The 25,159-nt window shown below is 45.9% G+C and overlaps 1 protein-coding gene across 9 annotated transcripts in view; it reads left to right on the forward strand.

Annotated features, from left to right (window-relative positions):
• The window catches only part of KCNT1 (potassium sodium-activated channel subfamily T member 1), a 208,940-nt gene that overhangs the window by 127,723 nt on the left and 56,058 nt on the right, over positions 1-25,159 (forward strand). For all 9 annotated transcript variants that reach the window (XM_081847469.1, XM_081847473.1, XM_081847472.1 and 6 more), the window contains 10 exons: positions 5,851-5,930; positions 11,733-11,829; positions 12,651-12,710; positions 15,177-15,225; positions 15,992-16,051; positions 16,567-16,641; positions 18,842-18,925; positions 20,613-20,707; positions 21,150-21,330; positions 23,604-23,768. In XM_081847469.1, coding sequence (XP_081703595.1) covers positions 5,851-5,930; positions 11,733-11,829; positions 12,651-12,710; positions 15,177-15,225; positions 15,992-16,051; positions 16,567-16,641; positions 18,842-18,925; positions 20,613-20,707; positions 21,150-21,330; positions 23,604-23,768 — 946 coding nt within the window. The remainder of the gene's footprint in view (positions 1-5,850; positions 5,931-11,732; positions 11,830-12,650; positions 12,711-15,176; positions 15,226-15,991; positions 16,052-16,566; positions 16,642-18,841; positions 18,926-20,612; positions 20,708-21,149; positions 21,331-23,603; positions 23,769-25,159) is intronic.

A 25,159-nucleotide genomic window follows, 5' to 3' on the forward strand; every position in this document is an offset into this window, starting at 1 on the left:
GTTTAAGGTTTGAGCTGCTGGCACAGCTGCTAGTGTTGTTATAGGACTGGGGGCAGCAGCGTTGAGCTGGATCAAGTCTCTGGGTCCCAACCAAGGTTGTGAATTCATATTTGTAAGGTTGTAGTTTGTAGTAGAAGAGACTGCTGGAGTGGCCAAAGCAGTCTCTTTGCTAAGTCAGTGTCTCTGAGCAGGCATGTAATCACCTTGTTTACATGTCCAAAGAGCTGGTCATGTTGTTATACACGTTGACAGAGCTTCCAAAAGGAGGAGGTGAGACTTTCTCCTAACAGCTCACCTGGCTGGAGACCACATCATCATGAAGGGAGGTGAACAAGAGCTTGCCATTTGTCTGGGCTGAAGATGGCAGCTGGAAAAGAGACACAGAAGCTTGTCTTGCTGTGTGCTGAATCCAAAGCTATGGCCTTGGAAACGCCCCCTAGAAACCTAATGAGGAAGCAAGTTCTGTTGAAGTGTTTTCTGTGAACTCTTCCATCTTATTCTCAGGTTGCAGATATGTGTAAATAAAATCATATATCTTAAAGACTCCGCAGCATCCAACACTCTTCATCCCTAGGAAACTACACCCTGGATAAATGCTGGGAACTATGTAGTCTCTCCCTGCACAGATTGGGGTGCAAGCAAATGTATTTTATGGGCATCATCAGTAGAACTATGTTTTGTTAGCTAATGCAAGGCAGGGGTGGGCTCTCTTATGTATTTTATTTATGGTTACATCTGTATCGCATCTTTCCTTCGAGCAGCTGAAGGTGATGTACATGGCTTTCCCCCTTTCCATTTTTATCCTCACAACAATATGGAGATTAGGTTAGGTGAGAGACAGAACTGGCACAAGATCACCCATTCCTACCTCTCACCCCCTTGACTCATTTTGCCTGACTGGAATTTGCTCTGTACTATAATAATGCCTCTTACAGGCCAGAATGGAAAGCGGTATGTGTGTGCGTGCACAGAAACTAGGTGTGCTGGTCCCGGGGGGTTACCGTGCGGCGTGGTCCGAGTCCAGTCCAAGGTGGAGGGTGTGGTATGGAGGCTGTCCGCCAAGGCTGAAGCGGCATCCAAGGCAAGGAGTCAGATGTGGTCAGGAACTCTGGCAGAAGAGCAGGACAGGGTGCCAGCAAGAACAGGTTACCAACAGTGTTGCTCCCGCAACCTGGGACTGGGCTGGCTGGCTTTTATCTCCTCTGAGGCATAGGGCAGCCCTGGTCCACAGGTGACTCGCCTCTCCTGGCCTGGAGGTGAGCACTCCTCCTGCAAGAACTTAGTTCCCTCCGCCTCTCTGCCCTGAGCCTCTGCAGCTCAGGAGAGGCTGGAGGGTTACTGGACCCAGAGGCAACCTCACCTTCCCCTGACGTGGCTGAGAGTGGAGGACCTGCAGGCAACGGGTCCTCCATCACCTCAGGGGCCACAGCAGACTCAGCTGGTGCCTGCACCTGAGGATCCAGCACAGGTGAGGACCCTTCAGGCTCAGGCCCCAGCCCCTGCTCAGCTGGTTCTGGAGGCGGGGACTCCTGTGCAGGCTGGGATTCCTCAGGTTCAGCCTCTGAATCCGTTTCCCAGGCCATCACACTAGGGCTCTGACCAAATTATGGATCCCAAACTGAATCGGGCTAATTCAGGTCAATCTGAGATTTGGCTGGAGCAGGTTGAGGCTGCCCTGGGTCATCTTGGATCAGATCAGGTCCATCTCCAGTGATCTGGGGCTGTCAAAAGGGCTCCAGAATGCTAGTTAAATACTGTGTAAGCCCCCCAAAACTGTTTTCAAGGCTCTGATCTGGGTCTGCCCTGGATTGGGCTCCAAATCAGATCAAGGGAGGCATGCATAGCCCTGGTAAAAATCTCTGGATTGTGCCTGGCTAAAACGTAGCCTGCTATGCAAAGGTAAAAATAACATTTGTTGCTCTGTACGTTTTGTCTCAGGACATGCTCACTACCAGCATGTGGCCCCCAAAAGGTTGTTTGTGTTGGGATGTAGCTCCTGGGATGAAAAGGGGTCCCTCACCTCTGGCCTAGTCCAACACTCTAACCAATGGGTGGCTTTCTTGAGCTGGGGCTTCCAGAAGTCAGGATTTGGTTGTCTTACCACGAACATCCTCTTTCTACAGCAAGACTGGCAGAATGAGACCTGCTTTGGAAGGCACCCTCTAGGCTGCCATGCCAGCCTGTCTGAGCATTCTATCTGACTCCCAGCCCACCAGACCCTAGAAAACCATCGCTTCAACATCACTGCTCTATCTGAGCAAATAGTCTCTTATGCAGGGCTGCAGAACATTTCCCAGTCAGCGGACCAGATCCTTACTTTCCCCAATCTCTTCGGACCATTTTGGCCCACGGCCAGGGTAACCCATTTGTCAGTCAACTGGCACCACCAGGGCTGTCTTAAGTATATGCGGTGTCGGGATGCAAAGATCCGCCTGGTGCCCCCCCCCCAGTTGCCCAGTTCCAGGTGCACAGGAGGGCAGGGCGGCTGGCCACCTCAGCATCTCACTGGCTCAGTCACCCATGAACTCATGGCGCAGAGCTGCCCGCAGCAGAAGAGCCTGCCGCGGCGCTCTGGCTGATGGGTGGGCTCACCCCCGGACTCAACTCTCGGGCCCTGGACTCTTGGCCTGGTGCCCTTGAGAGCCCAGAGCCCGGGTGCCCCGCACCCCTAGTGTCTATGGGTAAGACGGCCCTGGGCACCACTATGATGTCAAGAGCTTCTTTTGCCCAGGCAGTTTGATAACAAACCATGTGGTATGTTAGTGATATGTGGATGTCACTGCTCAGCTGATAAGTCATGTCAACAAACTCTGCTTTCAACAGGAAGCTGCATCATCACCTGTCATCTGTTACAGCCAGTGTATGGCTGTACTCAAGGAGGAAGAGCAGCAGGATCAGCAGAACCCACTGTGGGAATGTGGACAGTAGCATGTGCCCAGTGATTCTGAACCCCGGTGCCAACTCTGCTCAGCTTCCTTATCAAACTACAGCATTCTTTGGTGGAAGCCAGGGATGTGAAACTTGGTATAAAAGCTGACATATGAGTCTGTAGCCTAGATGACCAGTGTCCTTTGCTTCGGTCCATCTTTAGTATTTTCATAGTGCCCTGTGGACCCATCCATCAATCAGCCACCCATCTGAAAGCTGAGAAGGATTCATTTGTTTTGGGTTCTCCATTATTATTACAAATACTTTTCATGGAGGTGAATGGGTGGCGCTGTGGTGTAAACCACTGAGCCTAGGGCTTGCCAATTGGAAGGTCGGTGGTTTGAATCCCCGCGACAAGGTGAGGTCCCATTGTTCAGTCCCAGCTCCTGCCAACCTAGCAGTTCAAAAGCATGCCCAAAAGTGCAAGTAGATAAATAGGTACCGCTCCGGTGGGAAGGTGAACGGCGTTTCCATGCGCTGCTCTGGTTTGCCAGAAGTGGCTTAGTCATGCTGGCCACATGACCTGGAAGCTGTCTGCGGACAAAAGTTGGCTCCCTTGGCCTCTAAAGCAAGATGAACACCGCAACCCCAGAGTTGTCCGCAACTGGACTTAACTGTCAGGGATCCTTTACCTTTTTACTGTTTTAACACTTGCAGACTAGCAAATGTAAATCTGTTGAGCGGTAGCTGTGACAGAATACTGGTCTCCTCCCTCCTGAGGTACTCCAAGCTAAAGTGTAACAAAGGCAGAACAGCAATAGATGTGTGCTCAAAATGGTTGTTTGGTTTTCAAAGGATGCTTCCCAACATGAATGCATTGATCAGAAGTATCTATGGTCATGACCATGCTAACTAATGGGAGTTGAAGTACAGCAACAGCTGGAGGGTCACAGCTTACATGAACATTTGAAGTGTCTCAGACTCTCTTGCTTGCATCTCTGAGCTGGTACTGTGGGCGTCGCACCCCCTCTCCACTCTCAGTAGAACTAATAGGAGCCTTGAAAAGTACATAGAGCTGACAAAGGAAGTGGGAAAGAAAGCCTCTTCCAACTTCCTCCTTCAGCTTCTTGTACTTTTCAAGGGATCAAAAGGTAACCATTCTCAGCTGCTCAGGACTGGGGGACAGTGAGTATGTATGTTTGGGGGAACAACACAAAATATGCTTGAACTGTCTGGGACTCTCTCTTATCTCTCACCCCCACTCTCTCCACTCCTTCTCAGCCTGCTACATAAACAAAGATTGTTGATTCATTTTTAGTGTTTGATGTGTTTAGATGTTGGTTGTAACCAGTGCTCCCCCCCCAAAAAAAAATGTTTAGGGGTACTCTCATTTCCCTATTCATATTGAAATACAGCCCCTCAATGAGGTCAAACTCAGATTCACAAAATGTTTAGGGGTATATGCACTCCTGCCCCCCCCCCCGAAAAAAGCACTGGTTGTAACTAATGAGCTGCTTCTTGCTTGAATAAAATCGAATTGCCGCTTGTTTTTAAGACATGTTTTTTATTTAAAAAAAATCTACAATAAGTAAAGATGGCAATTATTTATCTTCTAAATAAGACCAAAGGTTTAAAAGAAAAGTGTCAACGCCAAGCTTTTGGCTCTCTGCCAAAAAACAAAAAAAGTTCTTATTGGCCACTATGCAGAAACTGAAAAGTCTGGTACAAAGTATGATATTGTTGTGCTTTCTGTATCATATACTCATCACTCTCATTGGGATATCTTTTTGGGCTGCTTATATATGTGTGGAAATTAGGAGGGATGAATTATTCTTATTGCTGACGTGAGCTGATGGTGTAACTTTATTTTTCCCCATGTTAAATTTGTGTATATATGTGTATATATAAAGTTTGGTGCAAGGCAGGAGTGGCCACTTGATAGCCCTGGAGCTGCATGTAGCTAACCATCATGAAGGAACAACGTCTGGTCCCTGGTGACCCTATGAGGAAATGTTTGCAAGTTGTAAGGACCCTGTGTTTCAGTGCTATAAGATTAGGCAAGGGTGTGGAGAAACTTCTCCCTTTCTCATAATAAATATAACTTAGAGACATCCAATGAAACTGAGTTTTGGGAGGTTCAGGGCGGGGGGGAGAATACTTCTTCACAAAGCTGTGGAATGGGCACCCATGAGAAACAGTGATGGCTACCCACTTGCAGTGGCTTTTAAAGAGGATTAGACAAATTCACAGGGGATATTAATAAGGATATCAATGGATACTAGCCACAATGGCTATGTTCTCGCCCACTTTCAGAGACAGTCTGCTTCTGAATACCAGTTGCTGGGAATGAGAAGTGGGGAAAGTTGCCTTTCAGGCCTTGCTTGCGGGCTTCCCATTGGAGCAACTGGTTGGCCACTGTGGAGGTTGCTGGACTAGATGGGCCATCAGACTGATCCTGCAGGGCTTTTCAGGTCTTCTTAATGCAGCATCTCTTATTTAGATTTTGCAAGTAACATTGAAATGCCCGTATCATTCCCTCGATACTAATAGCAAACTCAGTGGGAGAGTTGCCACACTGTCACCAAAAGAGTATGGCATGTGGCCATTGCAAGAGAACAAGCAGAGGTTGCATGTGTGTCTAGTTTTCCAGAGACAAATCTGTTCATAAGGCCCCATCTCTTCCCCCCAAATAAATAAATGAATGGTAGGGGGAGGGAAGGAAGGTCAATCTGTTTGTCTCGAAACTAGCCATTGCACAGCAATTGCAGATAGGTTGTAGTGTAGGGGTGCTGGACACATAAAGTTGTTGAGCTTTTTGGGGCACCCTTTCACCCCACGGTTGTCCGGATGGACATGTAGCCCCCCTAATAGAGGACATGTCCAGACCTATGGCAACCCAACCCTACTGTAGTGTCAACTTGGTTGTAGTGATATTTTAAGAGCTCTGGATAACTCCTCACGTGCTTCTTTCTCACTTGGCAGGGTCCAAGTGGAGTTTTATGTGAATGAAAACACGTTTAAGGAGCGCCTCAAGCTGTTCTTCATCAAAAACCAAAGATCAAGTAAGTGTTTGCACCATTGGGTTCTGCTTTGTGTATATGGTTTTAGAATTACTAAAATACTTGATGTGAGGCAATCTATACACCGTATTTTTTGCTCTATAAGATGCACTTTTCCCCTCCTAAAAAGTAAGGGGAAATGTGTGTGCGTCTTAAGGAGCGAATGCAGGCTGCACTGCTATCCCAGAAGCCAGAACAGCGAGAGGGATCGCTGCACAGCACTCCCTCTTCCTGTTCTAGCTTCTGGCTTAGCCCCTCAGTCCCTTCCCCCACCTCCCGGAAAAGCCTCCAAGAGCCACGCTCCCTTTAAAGAGCCGCACGGAGCGTTTGTGTGGCTCTTGGAGGCTTTTCCCTGAGGAGGGAGAAGGGCAGCCCATCAGTGATGGCCTGCCCTTCTCCCTCCTCGGGGAAAAGCCCACAAGCGCCGCAAACACGCTCCACGCAGCTTGTGAAAGGGAGTGCTGAGCAGAGCCTGGAATGCATACAGGCTCTGCTCAGTGCTCTCTTTAAAGAATATTTTTTTTTTTCTTGCATTCCCCCTCTAAAAAAGAGGTGCGTCTTATGGTGAGGTGTGTCTTATGGAGCGAAAAATACGTTACTTCAATGTACTCATGCCAAATTCAAGGCACCCAGTCTTTTGTGTGTGGGGTGATGGTGGTAGGGGGCATCTGGGGCAGCAAAAACCTAACCCTGAAAAACCACTCTGTAGCCTCCTTGTGGGCCCTAGATTTTAGATTTTACTCTTCCAGATGTTGCTTAATTGACTTTATTGTTCTTAGAGCTTGTATTTCAGTTTTTCATTCTGTTTTGCCCTTGTCTTGATGACTCTATGCTATGAAGTGGTTTGTAAATATGTTTAATAAATAAATAATGGGTAGCAATGTTTACTCAGGAACAAGCCTCAAAATAATTGCGAACTGGCAGCTGGAAACCATAGCAAAAACAGCACTTGCTGATTATCTTATATACTTGGAATTTCCAAATACCACAGAACTTTCACTCTGGCCTGTTTTAATGCCTTACTATCAGCTTTGCTGGAAGGGAAATACTCACACATTCCATATAACCAGCATGTCTGCTTCTGTCAATCCAGCACTGAAATAGTAAAGCTTGTTTTACTCTACTGCTTATACTATAAGGACATTTGCTACTTATACATCACACCTATTTTAATAAAATTCCCAGGGAGACCAGATAATTTTTACACTTCTTTCCCTTTGACAGTCTCCACTAACAAAATCACCATCCATGTGGCAAAATCCTGCACTGCTAGGAACCTGATGGATTAAAGCTCTGTACCAACCATTCTAGTCCTCAGTAATTCACTCTAGTGTTTTTGTGAATGTGTGGTGATGCACACTCATATCCTAGCTTTTTGTTAATCCCAAAGAATCTTTTGCCTGTAAACTATAAAATTGCATGTGGTTCACTTTATTCTAGTGGCTGATTTGAGATCATAATAATAGAATTTGATTGACTGAAAAACAACAGGGATTGTCTCTGATAAATGAGGACAGTTGGGATGTATGAGCTGGGGAGTGAGTGCACAGGGGGTCTATATTTTGCTGCAAGACACAAAGCAGACTCTGGTGCCAGCATAAGTGAAGATTGCTAGTGACTCCTACAGGGCGTACAGAGAGGACACTAAGCACCCAACAGCTTTTTAAGCATGCAAAAATGATTTCAGATCCCACCCCTCCCTCATATCCTGCCATAGCTGGGCTTGAATTGACCATGCTGATCTATTTGATTTATATTGTGGGTTGCAACGGTGGTGATTTAACAGCTGGTGGAAGTAACAGATCATTTAATGTGGAGCGTGATTCATCTGTTTTCACACATTTCTGCTTCTGAACTTGAGCCATCAATTGTTGTTAATACAGCTTTGCTCACATCTGAAGCCTTTTCCTTTTACAAATAAGGATAGGTCTTCTCTGGAGTGCTGCCTCGGGACAACAATGGCTCCATCTATTGGTTGCAAATGCTACAGCGTCGTATGTCCAGATGACTGATTTTCTGAGCCCTTTCCAATCTCCATAGAAGCAAGATTCTTCTTCGTTTTAGGTTTCACATTTTGGGAAAGGAAGCTCCCAGCTTTGCATAGGAGGGTGGAACCATTCTTGCAAATTCATATTCAATTTTAGTAGAAATCTGACCAAAGCACTTTTAAAGGTGTGGGGTAGGGCTCTTTGATGTGCCTTCCCTAGAATCACAGTCTTCCTTCTAGGCAGGGATAATGGGAATTTGATGAAGGAGCACTTTGATGCTTCAGGATAAACTCCACAAACTCAGTTTTGCCTCATTATGCTAGTGTGTGGATGGAAAGGAGGGGATTAGTGGGAAGGATCAATAAAGGGGAGGGGGCACTGAACCATTATCATAGCTACTGTTTCTCGGTGGCGAAGCTGCATGCTCTGGTACCGGGGGTGGAGAGCAGGTGGGGGCGTAGCTGGCGTGCACCCCTGGGGTGTGACACATGTCCCGGGGGCGTGGCATGCCTCCCGTGGGGGCATGGCACTGACTGCGGGGGCGTGGCACACCCAGCGCAGTGGGGGGGTGGTGTGTTTGGGGGGCGGCCGCAATGGTACCTCCCTCCCCAATGGTGCCGGGGGCGGTGCACTCCCCCCATTCCCTTCCTCCGCCAGTGCTGCTTCTCACCCATAATATCTCCTACTAAGCAAGGCTCCAGAACTGAAATAAACCTCCCTGTCCATGGTGGTGGTGGATTGTCTGGGGTAGGGACTGTGGTGGTGGATCAGTGGGTACAGTGAGCTTATAGACCAAACCCTTTGAGTCTTCCCTGCAGGTTGAGGCAGCTGCCTCAAGGGGCAGGAACCAAGAGGCCCCTTTGTGGCCATGCCCCCGCCACCTGAACTGGGGAAGCAGCTCCAGTGGGTTCCAGAGAGATCTCATGGGGCTCTTGTGAGATCTTGCTGGAACCCAGAAGCCACACAACCCCAGCAAGCAAAGCTTTGGCAGGGGCAGCAAGGGGGGAATTGGTATTTGGCTCATGAACAGGGTGGCACCTTTCCATTTCACTTCAGGTGGTGAAATGGGGTGTACCGCTACTGCCTCCAGTCCTCTCTATAGGCTGCTTTGCTCCCTCCTTGACTATTTTTGCTTGACTGGGATGTGTCCTTGACCTCTGACAATGCCTCTTGCTTGGAGGATAGGGAGGTGTGTGCAGAAAGCAGCCTGGTGGACAAAGGTAAAATTTACCTCTGGCCCCACCCACCTCCGTCACATGACCCCCAGAAGGGGATGTGGCTCTCAGACTGAACAAGATCCCCACCCCTAGCAAAGGCCTCATTCTGATCTACCAGGGCTCATCTTATGCTCTTATATCCCTACCCCCACTGCATGTTGTGTAATGTTGTATTTTAATGTTTATCTTGCGTTTTGATTGCTGTAACCTGTCCTGGGATGTTGAGGTTGGTGGCAGGCAATAAACTGTAATAATACCAAAGCTAATACTACAATTACAACTAATGGATAGGATTTTGCTAGTTTCTTAAATGAACATATCATGAAGGGTGGAAAAACAAATTAATGCAATATCCTCAGAGCTCTCTACTCTGGGTGTTCTGATAACAGTTGTCCTGAACTTTTCCCCATGCAAGGAAGATGAAGTGTGGAATAATTTCAGCAAGCTGAAATGCCTGCTTCTTTTATTTATCATATTTGTGCTTATTTAAAGCACAAAGACGATAAATAATGATGAGTGCAGGCACAAAGTTCTTGGGCAAACGGCAGTCGATCTTTCGGAGGTGGGGCAATTGTTGCTACCACAGCACAGAGAAATGATCCTTAGGCAGCCTTGCTATATTAAGCAACACAAATTACTATGTGTGTTTGTTTCTCGTGATGAAGTGACAATAGATGTTTAAATGCTGCTGAAAGCAGATGTTCCCAGAAGCAAGCATTTTTAACATAAGGAGATAACATCCCCCCTTTTGTTCCCCCACCCCCATTGTGAGCAGTGTATTTGAATTAAGGGGAGTGGAAGAGAAATTACCATATTATTTGCTCTATAAGACTCACTTTTTCCCTCCTAAAAAGTAAGGGGAAATGTGTGTGCGTCTTATGGAGTGAATGCAGGCTGCACAGCTATCCCAGAAGCCAGAACAGTGAGAGGGATTGCTACTTTCACTGCGCAGGGATCCCTCTTGCTGTTCTGGCTTCTGAGATTCAGAATATTTTTTTTCTTGTTTTCCTCCTCCAAATACTAGGTGCGTCTTGTGGTCTGGTGCGTCTTATAGAGCAAAAAATACGGTAAATTCAGTTTGCAGTTAAAGGTGGACTATCTAATATGCACTTTCCAAAATGGTGCAGGAACCAAAACCCAGCCACCTTTTGAAATTTGCACTTCTCTGAATTTTGCAGTGTAGCTCTGTGCACAATATTCTGGGGTAAAGTGACGTATGGCTGTGGATTTTTCTTGATTTCATTGTTTTACTTTTTTGTAAACCACTTTGAGGTTTCCTATTACGGTCAAGTGGTGTGCAAGTTTTATTTGTAGGCTGCCTTTCTATAGTTAACGCACAAGGTGGGTTACAACATAAAATACACATACCGTATTTTTCGCCCCATAGGACACACCGGCCCATAGGACGCACCAAGTTTTTTTGGGGGGAAATAAAGGGGAAAAAATGTATTCCCCCCCCCCCGGCGCTTGTGGGGCCAGCAGTGGGGAGAAGCGCTCTTCTCCCCGCCGCCCGCCTTCAGACCAGGTCCGGGGACAGCGGGAAGACGCGCTGCACCTCCCAGCCGGCCCCGGAGCTTGCATTTTTTTGGGGGGGGGGAATGAATAAAAAAAATTATTCCCCCCCCCGCCGCAGCTGCCGCCCGAAGCCTTGCGCACACCTGCCCGAAGCATGGGGCACCCTCCGGAGGGCTCCACGTGCTTCAGGCTGCAGGCTGCCGCCCCAAGCCTCGCGCGCCCGGCGAGACCTCCCGCCAGGCGCGCAAGGTTTGCGAACACTCGCCCGAAGCACGGGGAGCCCTCCGGAGGGCTCCCCGTGCTTCGGGCGGCAGGCTGCCGCCCCAAGCCTCGCGCGCCCGGCAGGACCTCCCGCCGGGCGCGCAAGGCTTGTGGACACTCGCCGGGGCTGCAGGCTGCTGCCCGCAAGCCTTGTGAGCCCGCGGCAACTCCCACCGGGCTTGCAAGGCTTGCGGATAGCTTCCTGAAGCCTGGAGAGTGAGAGGGGTTGGTGCGCACCGATGCCCCTCGCTCTCCAGGCTTCAGCGAAAGCCTGCATTCGCCCCATAGGACGCACACACATTTCCCCTTCATTTTTGGAGGGGAAAAAGTGCGTCCTATGGGGCGAAAAATACGGTAATTACAAACATAACAAAAGTAGCCACAAGCAATAAATAAAACATCAAGAAGTGCACAACCAAATTTTTAAAATTCCACATAAATCATAATAGGATCTGAAACAAATTATATCAAAAACAGCAACAACCTCCCCCCCCCCCATACCCCAACCTAATATTGTGCTGTTTGGACTGTTGCTTTATGTTTTTGTTGCTTATATCTTTTACTGTTATTTTTATACCATTTTTGAGAATTTATAATTATACATCGGTATTTTAAAATTATTTTAAGGTAATATAATACCAAATGCCTTCTCCAAGCCATTAGCATTGCTTGTCACAGTTCTGTGTTCTGGATGCTCCATGGTTCTTGAAAGTGACGTGTCTGCTGTTGTCACAAGCTCAGAAATATGTCTGGGGCACTCTTGGGTTCGTGTGTGTTTTGTTTTAGGGCTACCCAATAGCTCTCATTTGTTCCATTTGCTGCAGGTCTGAGAATCCGCCTCTTCAACTTCTCCCTGAAGCTCCTTACCTGCCTCCTTTACATTGTCCGTGTTCTGCTTGATGACCCACAACAGATAGGATGGTGAGAGCCTTTCTCTCTGCTACAGCATGCCTGTTTTGTTGTGCATCCATGATTATTTGTGTTCATGATGGTTGTTAAGTTGTGGGTGAACATATCAGACGACACAGCGATTCTTCAAACAGCTCTTATTTATTCAGAGGCCAGAACAGAACTGAGCTGAAGGGCTCAGTCAGCCTGCTTATATAGAGCTCTAGTACAATGTTACTGTAGCAACTTTCTAAAACTATCCAATCACTGAACGTCACTTTCGATCCTTCATTTGCATAACTATCTACAGTATCCCCCTGCTGGCCCAGGGTGAGAACTTCAGTACATAACAATGGTATTGGGGCAGTCATGTGTGATCCCACTTTCAATATTGTTTACACCTGCAAAAGTTTCAGGGCAGACATTCTGCTTTCAGGGCACATGCCATAACTACCTACTGAAATCCTAAAACTTTTCCTACTACAAATGTTCCAGGCTTGTTTGTTTGTTTGTTTGTTTTGTCTCTACCTTGTCATGCTGTGATGCAAGAGTGCCCCTCCCAATGGCGTTAATGTGGTAACGGGGGGGGGGGGGGCATCACAGGACAAGTAGAATAATGTGTAGATGGCCCTGCATGCATTCACTGTTGGTAAGCTGTTGTTGTGTCAGTGGCATGTTGCAGAAGACAACCCCCCCCCAAAAAAACCCCCCACCAATCTAAAGGGCTCCTAACATAGCTTATTTCAATTAAAAGCAACATGCTGTCTTCTGAAATACTAACTCCCTGCTGTAGCTTCCTGTAGCCTGAGTACTGTTTCTAAAAGGCATTTTATTTTTATACTATTTTCACTCAGCTGGGAATGCGAAAAACACAATTCCTCAACTTTCAACCAGTCATCAACACAAATCAATTGGTAAGTAGGGGGCCAGTAGCCCTTCTGATTATATATCTGTGGATTTGCTCAAATGACAGGCTAGTTTATATAATCTGCAAAATCATGTTGTTGATGGGGAGTGGGGGAGTTGCTTACACCCCATAATAATGTTTTTAAATACCCCTTCCTGGCACGAAAAAGTGGCTCACTAGGTGAGACAGAGCCTCTATGCACCTGCATAGAAAGGACATGGGAGGCTGCATTTACCAAATCTGACCATTGGTCAAACTAGCTCAATACTGCCTACACCAGCTAGCAGTCTCTGTCCAGGTTTTGGGGCAGTGGATCTCTTCCCCAAGACAAAAGCTGAAGCCTGGAAGTAATTGTTGCAGGCAGTGGCTAGGCCGACTTGGTTACCTATGCAGTGCAGCTCCTCATCCTAGGTGAGCCTGGAGGCCCTCAGATCCCACTTCACAGTGTGGGGAGGACTCACCCCCTATTGCTCACTCCACACGATCTGCTGCTTGATGATCCCACGGAAAGGGGACTTTCTGAGGGAGGGCCTTTTAAGCAACAACCTATTCAAAGCCTGAACATCAGGGAAATATATACCGTATTTTTCGCTCTATAAGACGCACCAGACCACAAGACGCACCTAGTTTTTGGAGGAGGAAAACAAGGGGAAAAAAATATTCTGAATCTCAGAAGCCTGTACAGCAAGAGGGATTGCTGTGCAGTGAAAGCAGCAATCCCTCTTGCTGTTCTGGCTCCTGGGTTAGCTGCGCAGCCTGCATTCGCTCCATAAGATGCACACACATTTCCCCTTACTTTTTAGGAAGGAAAAAGTGAGTCTTATAGAGCAAAAAATACGGTACCTTTGGCTGCTGTTAAGTGCTCTGTGTTCCCAGGTTGGAGCTTAAAAAGGAGAATATGCAAATTCCAGTAAGTGAGATATTAGGATGCATAGCAAGCGAAGAGGGGCGTTGGAAATTGCTCATCCCCCATGGAGGAATGCACTTAGTAATCTGCTTAACTAAACTGCTAGACCAGACAGCACATTTGTAGAAATGATTCGGGTAAGAGAAGAACGTCGCCTCCCAAAGCTGAGTGAAACTGAGTGTAAGGAAGAATTGAACTAACTTGACCTCTGTCCCCAGAAGTTTTCACTGCTACTTTTGAAATGAAATAAGCGCCCTCTCTCTCTCTCTCTCTCTCTCTCTCTCTCTCTCTCTCTCTGTGTGATATTGATATTTAACACTGAAGATCTTTGCTCTCCATCTTGTGTACTTTGGAATTCTGAGAAACTGAAAAATCCACGTGGTTTAGAGACCATTGCTTAAAGTAGTGCAGTTTTGAAATGTTCTGTTTGCCATCTTGAATCAAAATGGCACCCAGTTGTATGCAAACATAGACAAACACCTGCTCCTTGATCTCAGGAACCATGAAAAGTTTGGTTACAATATCTTGAGAGGTGTCCAAATGTGGAACAAACAAGCAGCTTCCCAACTGGTATAGTCAGTTGGTATTTGACACTAAAGATCTTTTATTTCAATATTCAATTATAAGAGTACAGTGGTACCTCTAGATGCAAACGGGATCCATTCCGGAATGAACGGGATCCGTTCCGTTCGCATCTAGAAGCAAACGTAACCCGTGTGCATGCGTCTGCACATGCGCGGGTCACGTTTTGGCTCTTTTGCGCATGTGCGTGACATCATTTTGAGCGCATGCGCAAGCGGCGAAACCTGGAAGTAACGCACTCTGTTACTTCCGGGTTGCCGCGGAGCGCAACTCGAACACGCTCATCCCAAAGCACATTCAACCCGAGGTATGACTGTACTTGGTAGTTGATATACAATAACATTTTATGTTTTTCTTTACTGGATAGCTAGCATGAAATTGTGTTTGGGTTTTTTTACATGACATGCAAAGGTGCATAGTGTTAGACAGTATGTGATAGTTGGCTTGAGATGTATTTAATATTTTACTGAACAGATTAAATAGTAAATACAACAGTATTTATTATTTGATAATACAGCAGTATTTTGTATTTGGAAGTATTTTATATTCCACATGTAATGGGATTTAATATTTGATTCAGTTGTGTTGTTGACACGGAACAGCCCTTAGTATTTTATTGCTTAAATGTGGTGGTGTTTTGTACTGCGTAGAATTTTATAGACAGTATACAAATTTATTATCTTGCCTCCTAGCCTAGATGAGATTTGATCCATGACACTGCATTGTTAGTTCACGTTTTGCGCCTGTGAAAATCAAAAGAGAGGAGAAATGCCAGCAAGTCTAAAACTCCCAAATCTTGAATCCCGAGATAAAATGTCATATTTAAAATTCAGAAATGCTGTTTCCAAATTTATACATTTTGTGTTCAAAGTCTGAAACAGCTCAATAGGAAGACAAGTTGGCTACAATCAACATGAGCCCACTGCTTTCAAATCAAATCCTCTAACAAGAATTTTTGTCTTTGTTATTACATGTTCTGTACAGGACTCCAGTTATATGGGTGGACCGAAACAAGCCATTATGGGCAATACAGGTAAGTGAAGAAGAAAATTGTTAAAATACACAAATGAATGCAGTGGTCAAGGGTCTGAAATGTAGTTTTATATACAGTATTCTTGATTAAAATTGGATAGGGCCACTTGGAGCCAAATTTGTTTCATCCAGGCATATATAATTTTACAGGTGAAGTGCAATCCCCATGTTTTGGTAATTTAAACATAATCTTCTTCTCCACAAGATAAAACTGAAGGAAATTTACTCTACTTATTTACATCACTCTACTTGTTATGCACAGCACTGACTGTCCCGGACCAGTGCTATCATTAACCCACTTCTCCTTTCCAGAACAATTTTTCAACACAGTACAAGCTTATTCTACTTTTTAAACACACACAGAGACACATACACACATCCATGTAATTGAATAAATGTACAATAGCGTCACTTAAAAAAATAAAAATATTACAACCCACCTGCGGTAGGGAGAGGACAGATAACTGAATCAGAGTTGGATTCATGGCTCAGTATATCTTGTCAGTTACAGGTGTCTGACAGGTGTCCCCAGGACCGGTGATTAATTTGCTGGCTGACATGTCTATCAAAAGAAATTACAAAGGTCCAGGGGAAACACACCTCTAACAGTGAGACCCTGATTTGTATATATCTTTGTAAGCACACTATGGAGGAAGGCAGTCGCCTTCAAGTCAGACATTCCTGGGTTAGACTATTGCAGAATTCTCCATTCATGTTGGACAGCGGCGCTAAAAATCCCTCTGCTTTCCCCTTACCACCACTTCCAGGTCAGCGTAGCGATCATTAGCTTTCTCGAGACGATGCTTCTGATTTACCTCAGCTACAAGGTAAGATTATGGCCTTGAGGGTAGGCTGGCTAAACTGATTGTACGTCAGGTGCACTGCGTTCCGACCAACATTGCAAGGGCCCGGCACACATGTGTGATGTCATACGGAGGGAGGAAGTCCAACTGGGCCTGGTGGGGCCTAGTTGCAGCCATGCAGTGGCATAGCGTGGGTTGTCAGCACCCGGGGCAAGGCAAGTAATTTGCGCCCCCTAACCCATGGATTTGCGCCCCCTAACCCATGTATTTGCGCCCCCTAACCCGTGGATTTGCGCCCCCTAACCCTAACCCCCAGATGTTGCGCCCGGTGCGGCCGCCCCCCCCTGCACCCCCCACGCTACGCCACTGCAGCCATGGGAGGGCCTGGCAGGGCCCAGCCAGCTGTGGAATATTGAGGGGGCACACCCCCCTCAGTGAAAATACTGAGGGGGAGCTCAGCCCCCACGGCCCCACATACGTGGCACGCCTGTTGTGCATGCATGCAGGGATAACAAATATGAATCTCTTTTTCTTTTTAGGGAAACATTTGTGAGCAGATCTTTCGTGTAACCTTCATCCTTGAAATGATCAACACTGTGCCCTTCATTATTACCGTAAGAGTGTGTTAGGTGGACATTGCTAAAACAAATGGTTGCTGAGAGGTTCTCCTGTTCATTCAAAAAGAGAAAGAGAGGAAGAACAGTTGTCACTGCCATTCAGATTTTTAAAAAAGGATTTTTGCAAGGAAACAGCTGCTGGTAGGGTTCGTTAGCAACAGCTCACTCAAAAGATACACGAGCTTTGCAAGAGCACAGCTGCTAATGAATAGCCCACCCTACTGCAATTTGGTGCTGGGCTTCCAAAGATTACAGCAGGATTATAGGACAAGGCTTGGAATCATCTGCCATAATAACACAAGAAGATGTCCATTCTTTGTCACTGAAACCTGATGAGACAGAGCTTAAGCTTATATGGAGTACTGGACTGGGGCCAGGGAGGCCTGGTTGAAATATCCACATAGCCAGGAAGCTCACTAGGCTATTTCCCAGCCTAGCCTACCTCACAGGGTTGTTGTGAGATAAAACTGTGAGGATGTTGAATATGCCAAGCTGAACCCCTTAGAGGAAACAATCCTCAGACGAAATAGCAATGTAATATAACCTTAACTTTTAGGGTCCAGTTCAAAGTGTAAGATGAATATCCACATGCAAATATATCTCCATTGGAGGCTTTTGCTGAGAAAAGCAGGTTCAGGGGGTTGTGGATTTGAATGGAGAAACAGCAGGTGGTGGGGAGTTGCTTCAATCTTTCCCCAGCCACTGCCACATGCACACTCTCTTTCCCTAATGGGGGTTCTTCCATTTGGGTGAAAGGAACAGCACTCCACCAACCTCAGCCTTTCCTCAGTCAGCCCCCCATATCCCTGCCTTCTCACTTATGACCAATCAAGGACAGCTCTTCCTATCATAGGTGATCTCTCTCTCTCTCTCTCTCTCTCTCTCTCTCTCTCTCACTCTCACTCTCTCTCTCTCACACACACACACACACACACACACGCACCCCTACAGAGGCCGTTTAGGCAGTCAAAATCTTGGAGCTCCTTTCGTGTGCACACTTTCTAGTGGGATGACATTGAACTAAAAGATACATAGTAAAGGTAAAGGGACCCCTGACCATTAGGTCCAGTCGTGACCGACTCTGGGGTTGTGGTGCTCATCTCGCTTTACTGACCGAGGGAACCAGCGTACAGCTTCTGGGTCATGTGGCCAGCATGACCAAGCCGCTCCTGGCGAACCAGAGCAGCGCACGGAAACGCCATTTACCTTCCCGCCGGAGCGGTACCTATTTATCTACTTGCACTTTGATGTGCTTTCGAACTGCTAGGTTGGCAAGAGCAGGGACCAAACAACGGGAGCTCACCCCATTGCGGGGATTTGAACCGCCAACCTTCTGATCGGCAAGTCCTAGGCTCAGTAGTTTAGACCACAGCGCCACCCACGTCCCAAAAGATATATATGGGTGGGGAAATCAGCGGGAGGGAGAAGGATTAAGCATTAATTATGCGTTATTACTATTGTTGACAAGGAGGATCTAATTGCGACCTAATCATTATACAGCCACCATTTCAACTGTATTATATAGCCTGTATTTTGTATTTTGCAGTCACCAAGGTTGGTTGCAATCAGATCCTCATTGTCAGTGAAAATCATACACTTGTCTGCATGATTAAGGGTAAAAGGATAGCTTGATTTCTAGAAAATATAGACAGTGAAATGCAAGTCTGTATGGAAGCTGCTCCATCTAAACTCAGTCAGCAGAGCATGAGACTCCTAATCTTAAGATTGTGGGTTCAAGTCCCACATGGGGCAAAAGATTCCAGCATTGCAGGGGTTAGATTAGAATATCCTTGTGGTCCCTTCCAGCTCTATGATTCTGTGAATATATCAGGACTTTCTGGTAGCTACCCAGTGGAGAAGAGGGAAAGCATTCTGCACTGGCTCAGGAGAACATTTGCCCTCTCTTTCTTTTGATTTTGCAGAGTCGCGCTCTGGGCAGAACTGTGGGGAGTGGGAGAGCCTAGGGCAAGCTGTGATGGAATAGGGCAGGGGAAAGACGAAGTGAGGGGATGGTCAGGTGTGGGGAAGGGTGGTTGACCAAGGGATAGACAGGGTTGGTGAGATTAACAAGCAGGGGTGCAGATCCCCTAGTATACCTTTATCCGTCTGCCTATGCACAGAAATGTACCCATGCATAAATGCCTACAATTCAACAGACATGCAGTTAACAGCTGTTTGTTTGTATGTTTCTGCCTAGATATTTTGGCCGCCGCTGCGGAATTTATTTATCCCAGTTTTTCTGAACTGCTGGCTGGCAAAACACGCCTTGGAAAACATGATTGTAAGTGACCAGGGAATTTTTGTTTGTAACAGATAGAATTGTTTTAACATTCTCCATCTGTTCTGTGTTTCTGTCTGCGCATTGGGTTGTCACGATTGATCTGGGAAAGGCCGTGTATAGTTCCTGCCTAACAGCAGAGCAGCCGCACAGTCCCTTTCCAAACCTACGTTGTGTGTGTCTGTATGTCATGTTTCCTTGCAAGTAGCACAGTGTGGTCTTGAGTGTAGTTTTAAATACAGGTTTCCAAAGATAGTTCCAAAGATGCATTTGAAAGTCTTTGGGTGATGGCCACAGGGAGGAGGAGTTGCTGAATAAGATTTCTGGTCAATAGGGAGAATCAGTGCCCCACCTTTCCCAGTGACTAGTTTAGTGGTTAGCGTGTCAGACCATTATTTATTAATCTATACCCAACCTTTTCCTTTACGGGACTCAAGGCAGCTTACAGATAAAAATAACAACCACTTAAAACATAGAAAAAACAATAACTAAAAACAATTAAACGATAGATAGATAGATAGATAGATAGATAGATAGATAGATAGATAGATATAGATAGATAGATATAGATTAGATAGATAGATAGATGATAGATAGATAGATAGATGATAGATGATTGATTGATAGAGATAGATAGATGATAGATAGATAGATAGATATAGATAGATAGATATAGATTAGATAGATAGATAGATAGATAGATAGAGATAGAGATAGATAGATGATAGATAGATAGATAGATAGATAGATAGATAGATAGATGATAGATAGATAGATAGATGATAGATGATTGATTGATAGAGATAGATAGATGATAGATAGATAGATAGATAGATAGATAGATAGATAGATAGATGATAGATAGATAGATAGATAGATAGATAGATAGATAGATAGATAAATAGATAGGTAGATAGATGATATAGATAGATAATAGATAGATGATAGATATAGATAGATGATAGATAGATAGAGATAGATAGAGATGATAGAGAGTCTCCGTTAAAACCATACAGATAGCTACAGTAAAGAAACATGACGCCAGTTCTTTCATTAAAAGCAGTCAGTTCCCAAAAGCCTGTTAGAAAAGGAAAGTCTTCACCTGCTGGCAAAAGGACAACAAAGAGGAAGTCAATCCAGCTTCTGGAAAGGCCCTCTCCCACATCCTTATCAAGCAAATAGTAAATAGCACTTCTTTGTCTTTTCTACACATAACTGTTAAATTGATTTAATAGTTGTTCCCACCCCTCCCTGGGAGCCTTGAGAATTGTAGTTCTGTGAGGGCAGCCAGGACTTAGAAAAGATTTCAGCATCCCCACCAAGCTCCCAGGATTCTTTTGTGGGAAGCTGGGAGCTCTAATGGGGCATGAAACTGATAATTAGTTGGCAATGTGGATACTCAGTTTTCCAGAGTTTCAGGGAGGGGACTCTCCCAACCCAAACTGGGGATTGAACCTGTGAGCTTCTGCATTCAAAGCAGATGCTCTACCTCTGAGCTACGGCTCTTCCCATAATCTAGTCCAAACCCACTGACAATGCTTAGACTCTGCTGCTGCGGGATTCCTGATAGGCCACCATCCAGCCTCTGCTGAGAAACATCTAATGAAGGAATGTTCACCAGTTGCCATAATCTGGAGCAGGCTTTGTTATCTTGTTTTGGTAAATATGAAGGTTATGTGTTTTTCCCCAGAATGACCTACACAGAGCGATACAAAGAACCCAGTCGGCTATGTTCAATCAGGTGCTCATTTTGATCTGCACTCTGCTGTGTCTTGTTTTCACTGGGTAAGATCTCACTTGGCAAATATTTGTTTTTAAAACTGGAGTTGCCGTGTAAATCATGCTAATAGAAGCCTCTTTGTGAAACAGAATCCCCAGGAAGGAATGCTTCCAAAATTCTCCTATCCAACCTAGGTTGATCTGAGGCTCCCTGACCTGATTGTGGGTTGACTCAAATTGGACTGATTCAGTTTGGTATTCAGGATTCAGCCAGAACTGGCGCATAGCCCTAGGATTAACTTGATTATTTCAAAACATGGTCAGCCTTTCTGCTGAGTCCTGATGTGATGACACAACTGAGAATGCAATTCTTAACCAGTTCCCAGTTATGGAATGCATATTGTGCCTTTGAAATTGAAAAAGGTTGAAATTATCCTCAGTTTGGGGAGAGAATCCTGGTCCTGTGTGTGGAATCAGTTCTTTTGGTTCTTTCCTTCATTTCATCCAGAACCTGCGGCATCCAGCACTTAGAAAGAGCCGGTGAAAACCTCTCCCTCTTCAAGTCCTTTTACTTCTGCATTGTCACCTTCTCCACGGTGGGCTATGGTGATGTCACACCCAAGATCTGGCCCTCGCAGCTGCTTGTGGTTATCATGATTTGTGTGGCCCTGGTTGTATTGCCATTGCAGGTAAGGTGTGATTCCTGTCGCTCTATCAGATAAGTCATGAGCAAGATGTGCCTGCAGAATCAAAGCAGTTCAGGAGTTGAACCACACAGCTCACCTTGTGATGGACCAGAGCTGAGTTGCAAAGGGCATTGCAAAGGCTTGTTAAGGAGTCCAGCTTTGACTCAACAGCTCAGGTTCCATGAGGCTAGTAAGTTATAAGCACTGAGTTTTTCAAGCCTCATGCAAATACTTTTTAACCCGAGCTTCTTAAAACAACAACAACATGTTCTATATGTCAAGATGTTTTGCCTCAAGTTGGCAAACTCCGCTGTTGTACAGTCATGATCACCCCTAACATTTCTTGGGGAACTTACAGCTCTAGGACACAATTATCTGGAACTCTCAATAGAGAGAAGTCACAGCAAGGGATGAAGGAAGGCATCGGCTTCCGTCTGCCCTATATTCATTGCATGCAGCACTGTTTCTTTCTGCTGCAGTTTGTCTTCTGTTAAAAACTATGTTGTTACGTTTTTCCAATGTAATTTTTCCATTGCATTTTCCATTTTCATTGCGAAGTAAACATAAACGGTGTGTGTAATCAGTCATGTATCATTTGTGAACTGAAAGCAAAAACAACAGTGGTTAGTGGATTGATTTTCGTTCCAGGCATGAAACAAATAAGGGAACACTGGCAATTTCTGCTCCCACTTCTATTTTTGTCAGAATTCTTTGATATCCCTAGCTACAGCATATTCCAGTTGAAGTGTGCAAGTCTCTGGACCTGTTGACGTAGTTCCCCGTTATGGCTTATGAGCTGATGGGTCCACCAGGGGATGTTGCCCTTGGCTGCCCACCAGCTGGCTGCCAAGTTGACCTTTTGAGGCAGACAAGCTTGCTCCGCAGTCACTGTGCTGGAGGACTTCCATAGTTTTCACTCAGCTGTGAAACTGTCACAGACTCGTTGAGCTGTGACTAGCTGATATCTTGAGCCAGGGAGGAAAAAAGAGAGGCCATCACTTTCCTCAGTAGCTTGCTGGCCTTTATTGTTTACAGCTTGAGCTGTCTAGGCAGGCAATTCCCAGAAGACTGATTTCAAAAACAAAAGAAGAGGCAGTTGCCACTTTCCAGGGAATTCAGCATGAAAGGTGGTGGTCGCTTTGTGTGGGAGGGGGCTACTGCTTCTGCCTCCCCTCCAGCATCCACTACCAGAGGTATTGCACAAGATGTAGTAATGGCCACCAACTTCCCGTGGCTTTAAAAGAAGACTAGGTAAATTCACAGGGAAGGCTATCAGTGTTTACAAGCCACGAGGGCCATGTTCTACCTCCACTGCCAGATACATTATGCCTCAGAATACCGGTGCTGTGAATTCACAAGTGGGGAGAATTGCTTCTGCCCTCAGGGCCTGCTTGTGGGCTTCCTGTAAGCATGTATTTGGCCACCGTGAGAACAGGTTGATGAAGAAGGGAACCAGCAGGGCTCTTCTGAGGTGCTTACTCTGCTTCTTTCCCACCAATAAGCACACTGGAACCACTAGTGAAGGCTGATCCATTAGGGTGAATGGGGCACTGACTCAACAATCTCATTCAGTTTTCAGCCAGCCCCTGTATGCCTGCCTTTTTACTTACAACCGGGGTAGTTCTTCCTGTCATTGGCTCTGGCACCACAAGTTGCTGGTTTCCTTGCCTTCTACTCTACCAGTTCTAATGGGCACCAGCCACCACCTCCCTCTTTCTTTCTTTCTTTCTTTCTTTCTTTCTTTCTTTCTTTCTTTCTTTCTTTCCTTCCTTCCTTCCTTCCTTCCTTCCTTCCTTCCTTCCTTCCTTCCTTCCTTCTTTCTTTCTTTCTTTCTTTCTTTCTTTCTTTCTTTCTTTCTTTCTTTCTTTCCACATGGTTTCCTCCACACAGTGCTGATTCAAGCAGTAAAACTGGAGGGAGGGTAAAAGGTAAAGCATACTCTCCTACCACTTTTCCAATCAAAATCACAACCTCTTAAAACTTTCTCTCTCTAAAAAAAGTTGGGTAATTGTTACATATTTGCCTTGACATATAGCGTACCCTTGAGTGGCTGAGTAGTCCCACTGCTAGTGATTGCAAATCACAATGTTCTCAGTGGGAAAGTGACATTTTTGCTGATAGCTCTAGTAGCTCTATCTCTCAATTGTTCACCCCACCCATTTAATTAATGCCCCTCAAATGAGCCTGGGGCTGTCTGAAACAGAGTTGACACAGGAGGATCAGGCTTTGGAAGCCCACTATGCTACTGGATGACCTGCTTCATTCCCCCCCTGCAGTTTGAGGAACTTGTGTACCTGTGGATGGAGCGTCAGAAGTCAGGAGGGAACTACAGTCGCCACCGAGCCCAGACAGAGAAGCACGTGGTCCTCTGTGTCAGCTCCCTCAAGATTGACCTGCTCATGGACTTCCTCAATGAGTTTTATGCCCACCCTCGTCTGCAGGTGAAGACCTTTATGTCAGCTTCTAAAGCAGGGGTGGGGAGCCTCAGGCCTGGAGGCCAAATGTGGCCTACCAGGCCACTCTTTCCAGTCATTCCCCCTCTCCTTAGGCCACACCCCTCACCTTGTTCCACACCAGGGCTGGCCCAAGACATTTGGCCCCTGAGACAAACCACAAAATGGCGTCCCCCTGGCGAGGGAGTAAGGGGTGAGTGAAGATCTACATCAGGAGAAAGAGGGCAATAAAGGTCTACATTGGGAGCAAGGGTGGGAGGAGACCAGCCACGCTTCCTATTCACCAAGAGGCCACTGTAGAGGCAGCATGACGGGGAGGGTCCTGAGAAGATAAAAGATTTGGCTTCGAAGGAGTGTGCTGCCGCAGTGGGTGATGCATTCCTTGGAGCCTGGATTTGCTGCTCCTGTGGATCCTGCCACCTGAGGCGGTCACCTCACCTTGCCTCGTGGGTGTGCCAGCCCTGCTTCACACCTTCCTTAAGTGCTTTTGTCTGACGGGAACATTTTTGAGCTGTGATGATACCTCTTGCTTGCCGGAATGGATGATAGAGAGAGGTGTGTTTGTGTGTAGAAACCAGCCACTTCTGGATGGCTGGAAATGTATTCAGATTTCACCTCCTGCTTTTGCCTCTGGTCCCACCCCCCACTAGAACCTGACCCCTTTGAATGTCGCCCTCAAATGCAAAATGCCCTCCAGCCCCATTGTAAAGAGAGAGACACCAAGGCTCAAAAGTCTGCCTAGAGATTCACAGTCTGACATAGGATAATGCCCTCATGCGGTCTCAGAGGTGAGCAAACTGGTTGTCCATCAACTGCAAAGGAAAATTGCTGAACGGTTTGCATAAAATAGTGTCAAGTATTTCTTGTTATTTTAAAAAATAAAGTACAGATAGAATCAACACAATTTAAAAGCAAGTATTAAAAATAAACCCATACAAACAATTGTGATGGATGCGTAGCTTCTTATTTAAGGTAGCTGCCATGGAATCAGGGAAATCAGTTTCAAGTCAATGGAGAGGAGAGTTAACATTCTTATTCCGATGTAGGGATCCTTAGAAAATCTGCCCCCTCCAAATGCACAAGCTGTTCTTCCTCCTGGATTTCAGAGGACCCCCCCCCCAAAAAAAAACCCCAACAGCAGTGCATGGAGAAGCGGTTAACCCTCTTCACCAAATCCCATGGTCCTGATCCTGCTTGGGCACTATTGCAGATCCTCTTTTTTAATGAATGAATGAATGTGTTAAATGGAATTACACATTGAACTAATAGCTTTGAAAAGATCTGAAGGTTTTCCTTACAAATAAAATTGCAGCATCCTTGCAGACCTACTATTTGGAGACTTTTTGCTGGGGTGTGGGTGCCTGTGAGAAGCCTTTCTA

Source organism: Podarcis erhardii (assembly GCF_964252035.2).
Source record: "Podarcis erhardii genome assembly, chromosome: Z".
NCBI lineage: Eukaryota > Metazoa > Chordata > Lepidosauria > Squamata > Lacertidae > Podarcis > Podarcis erhardii.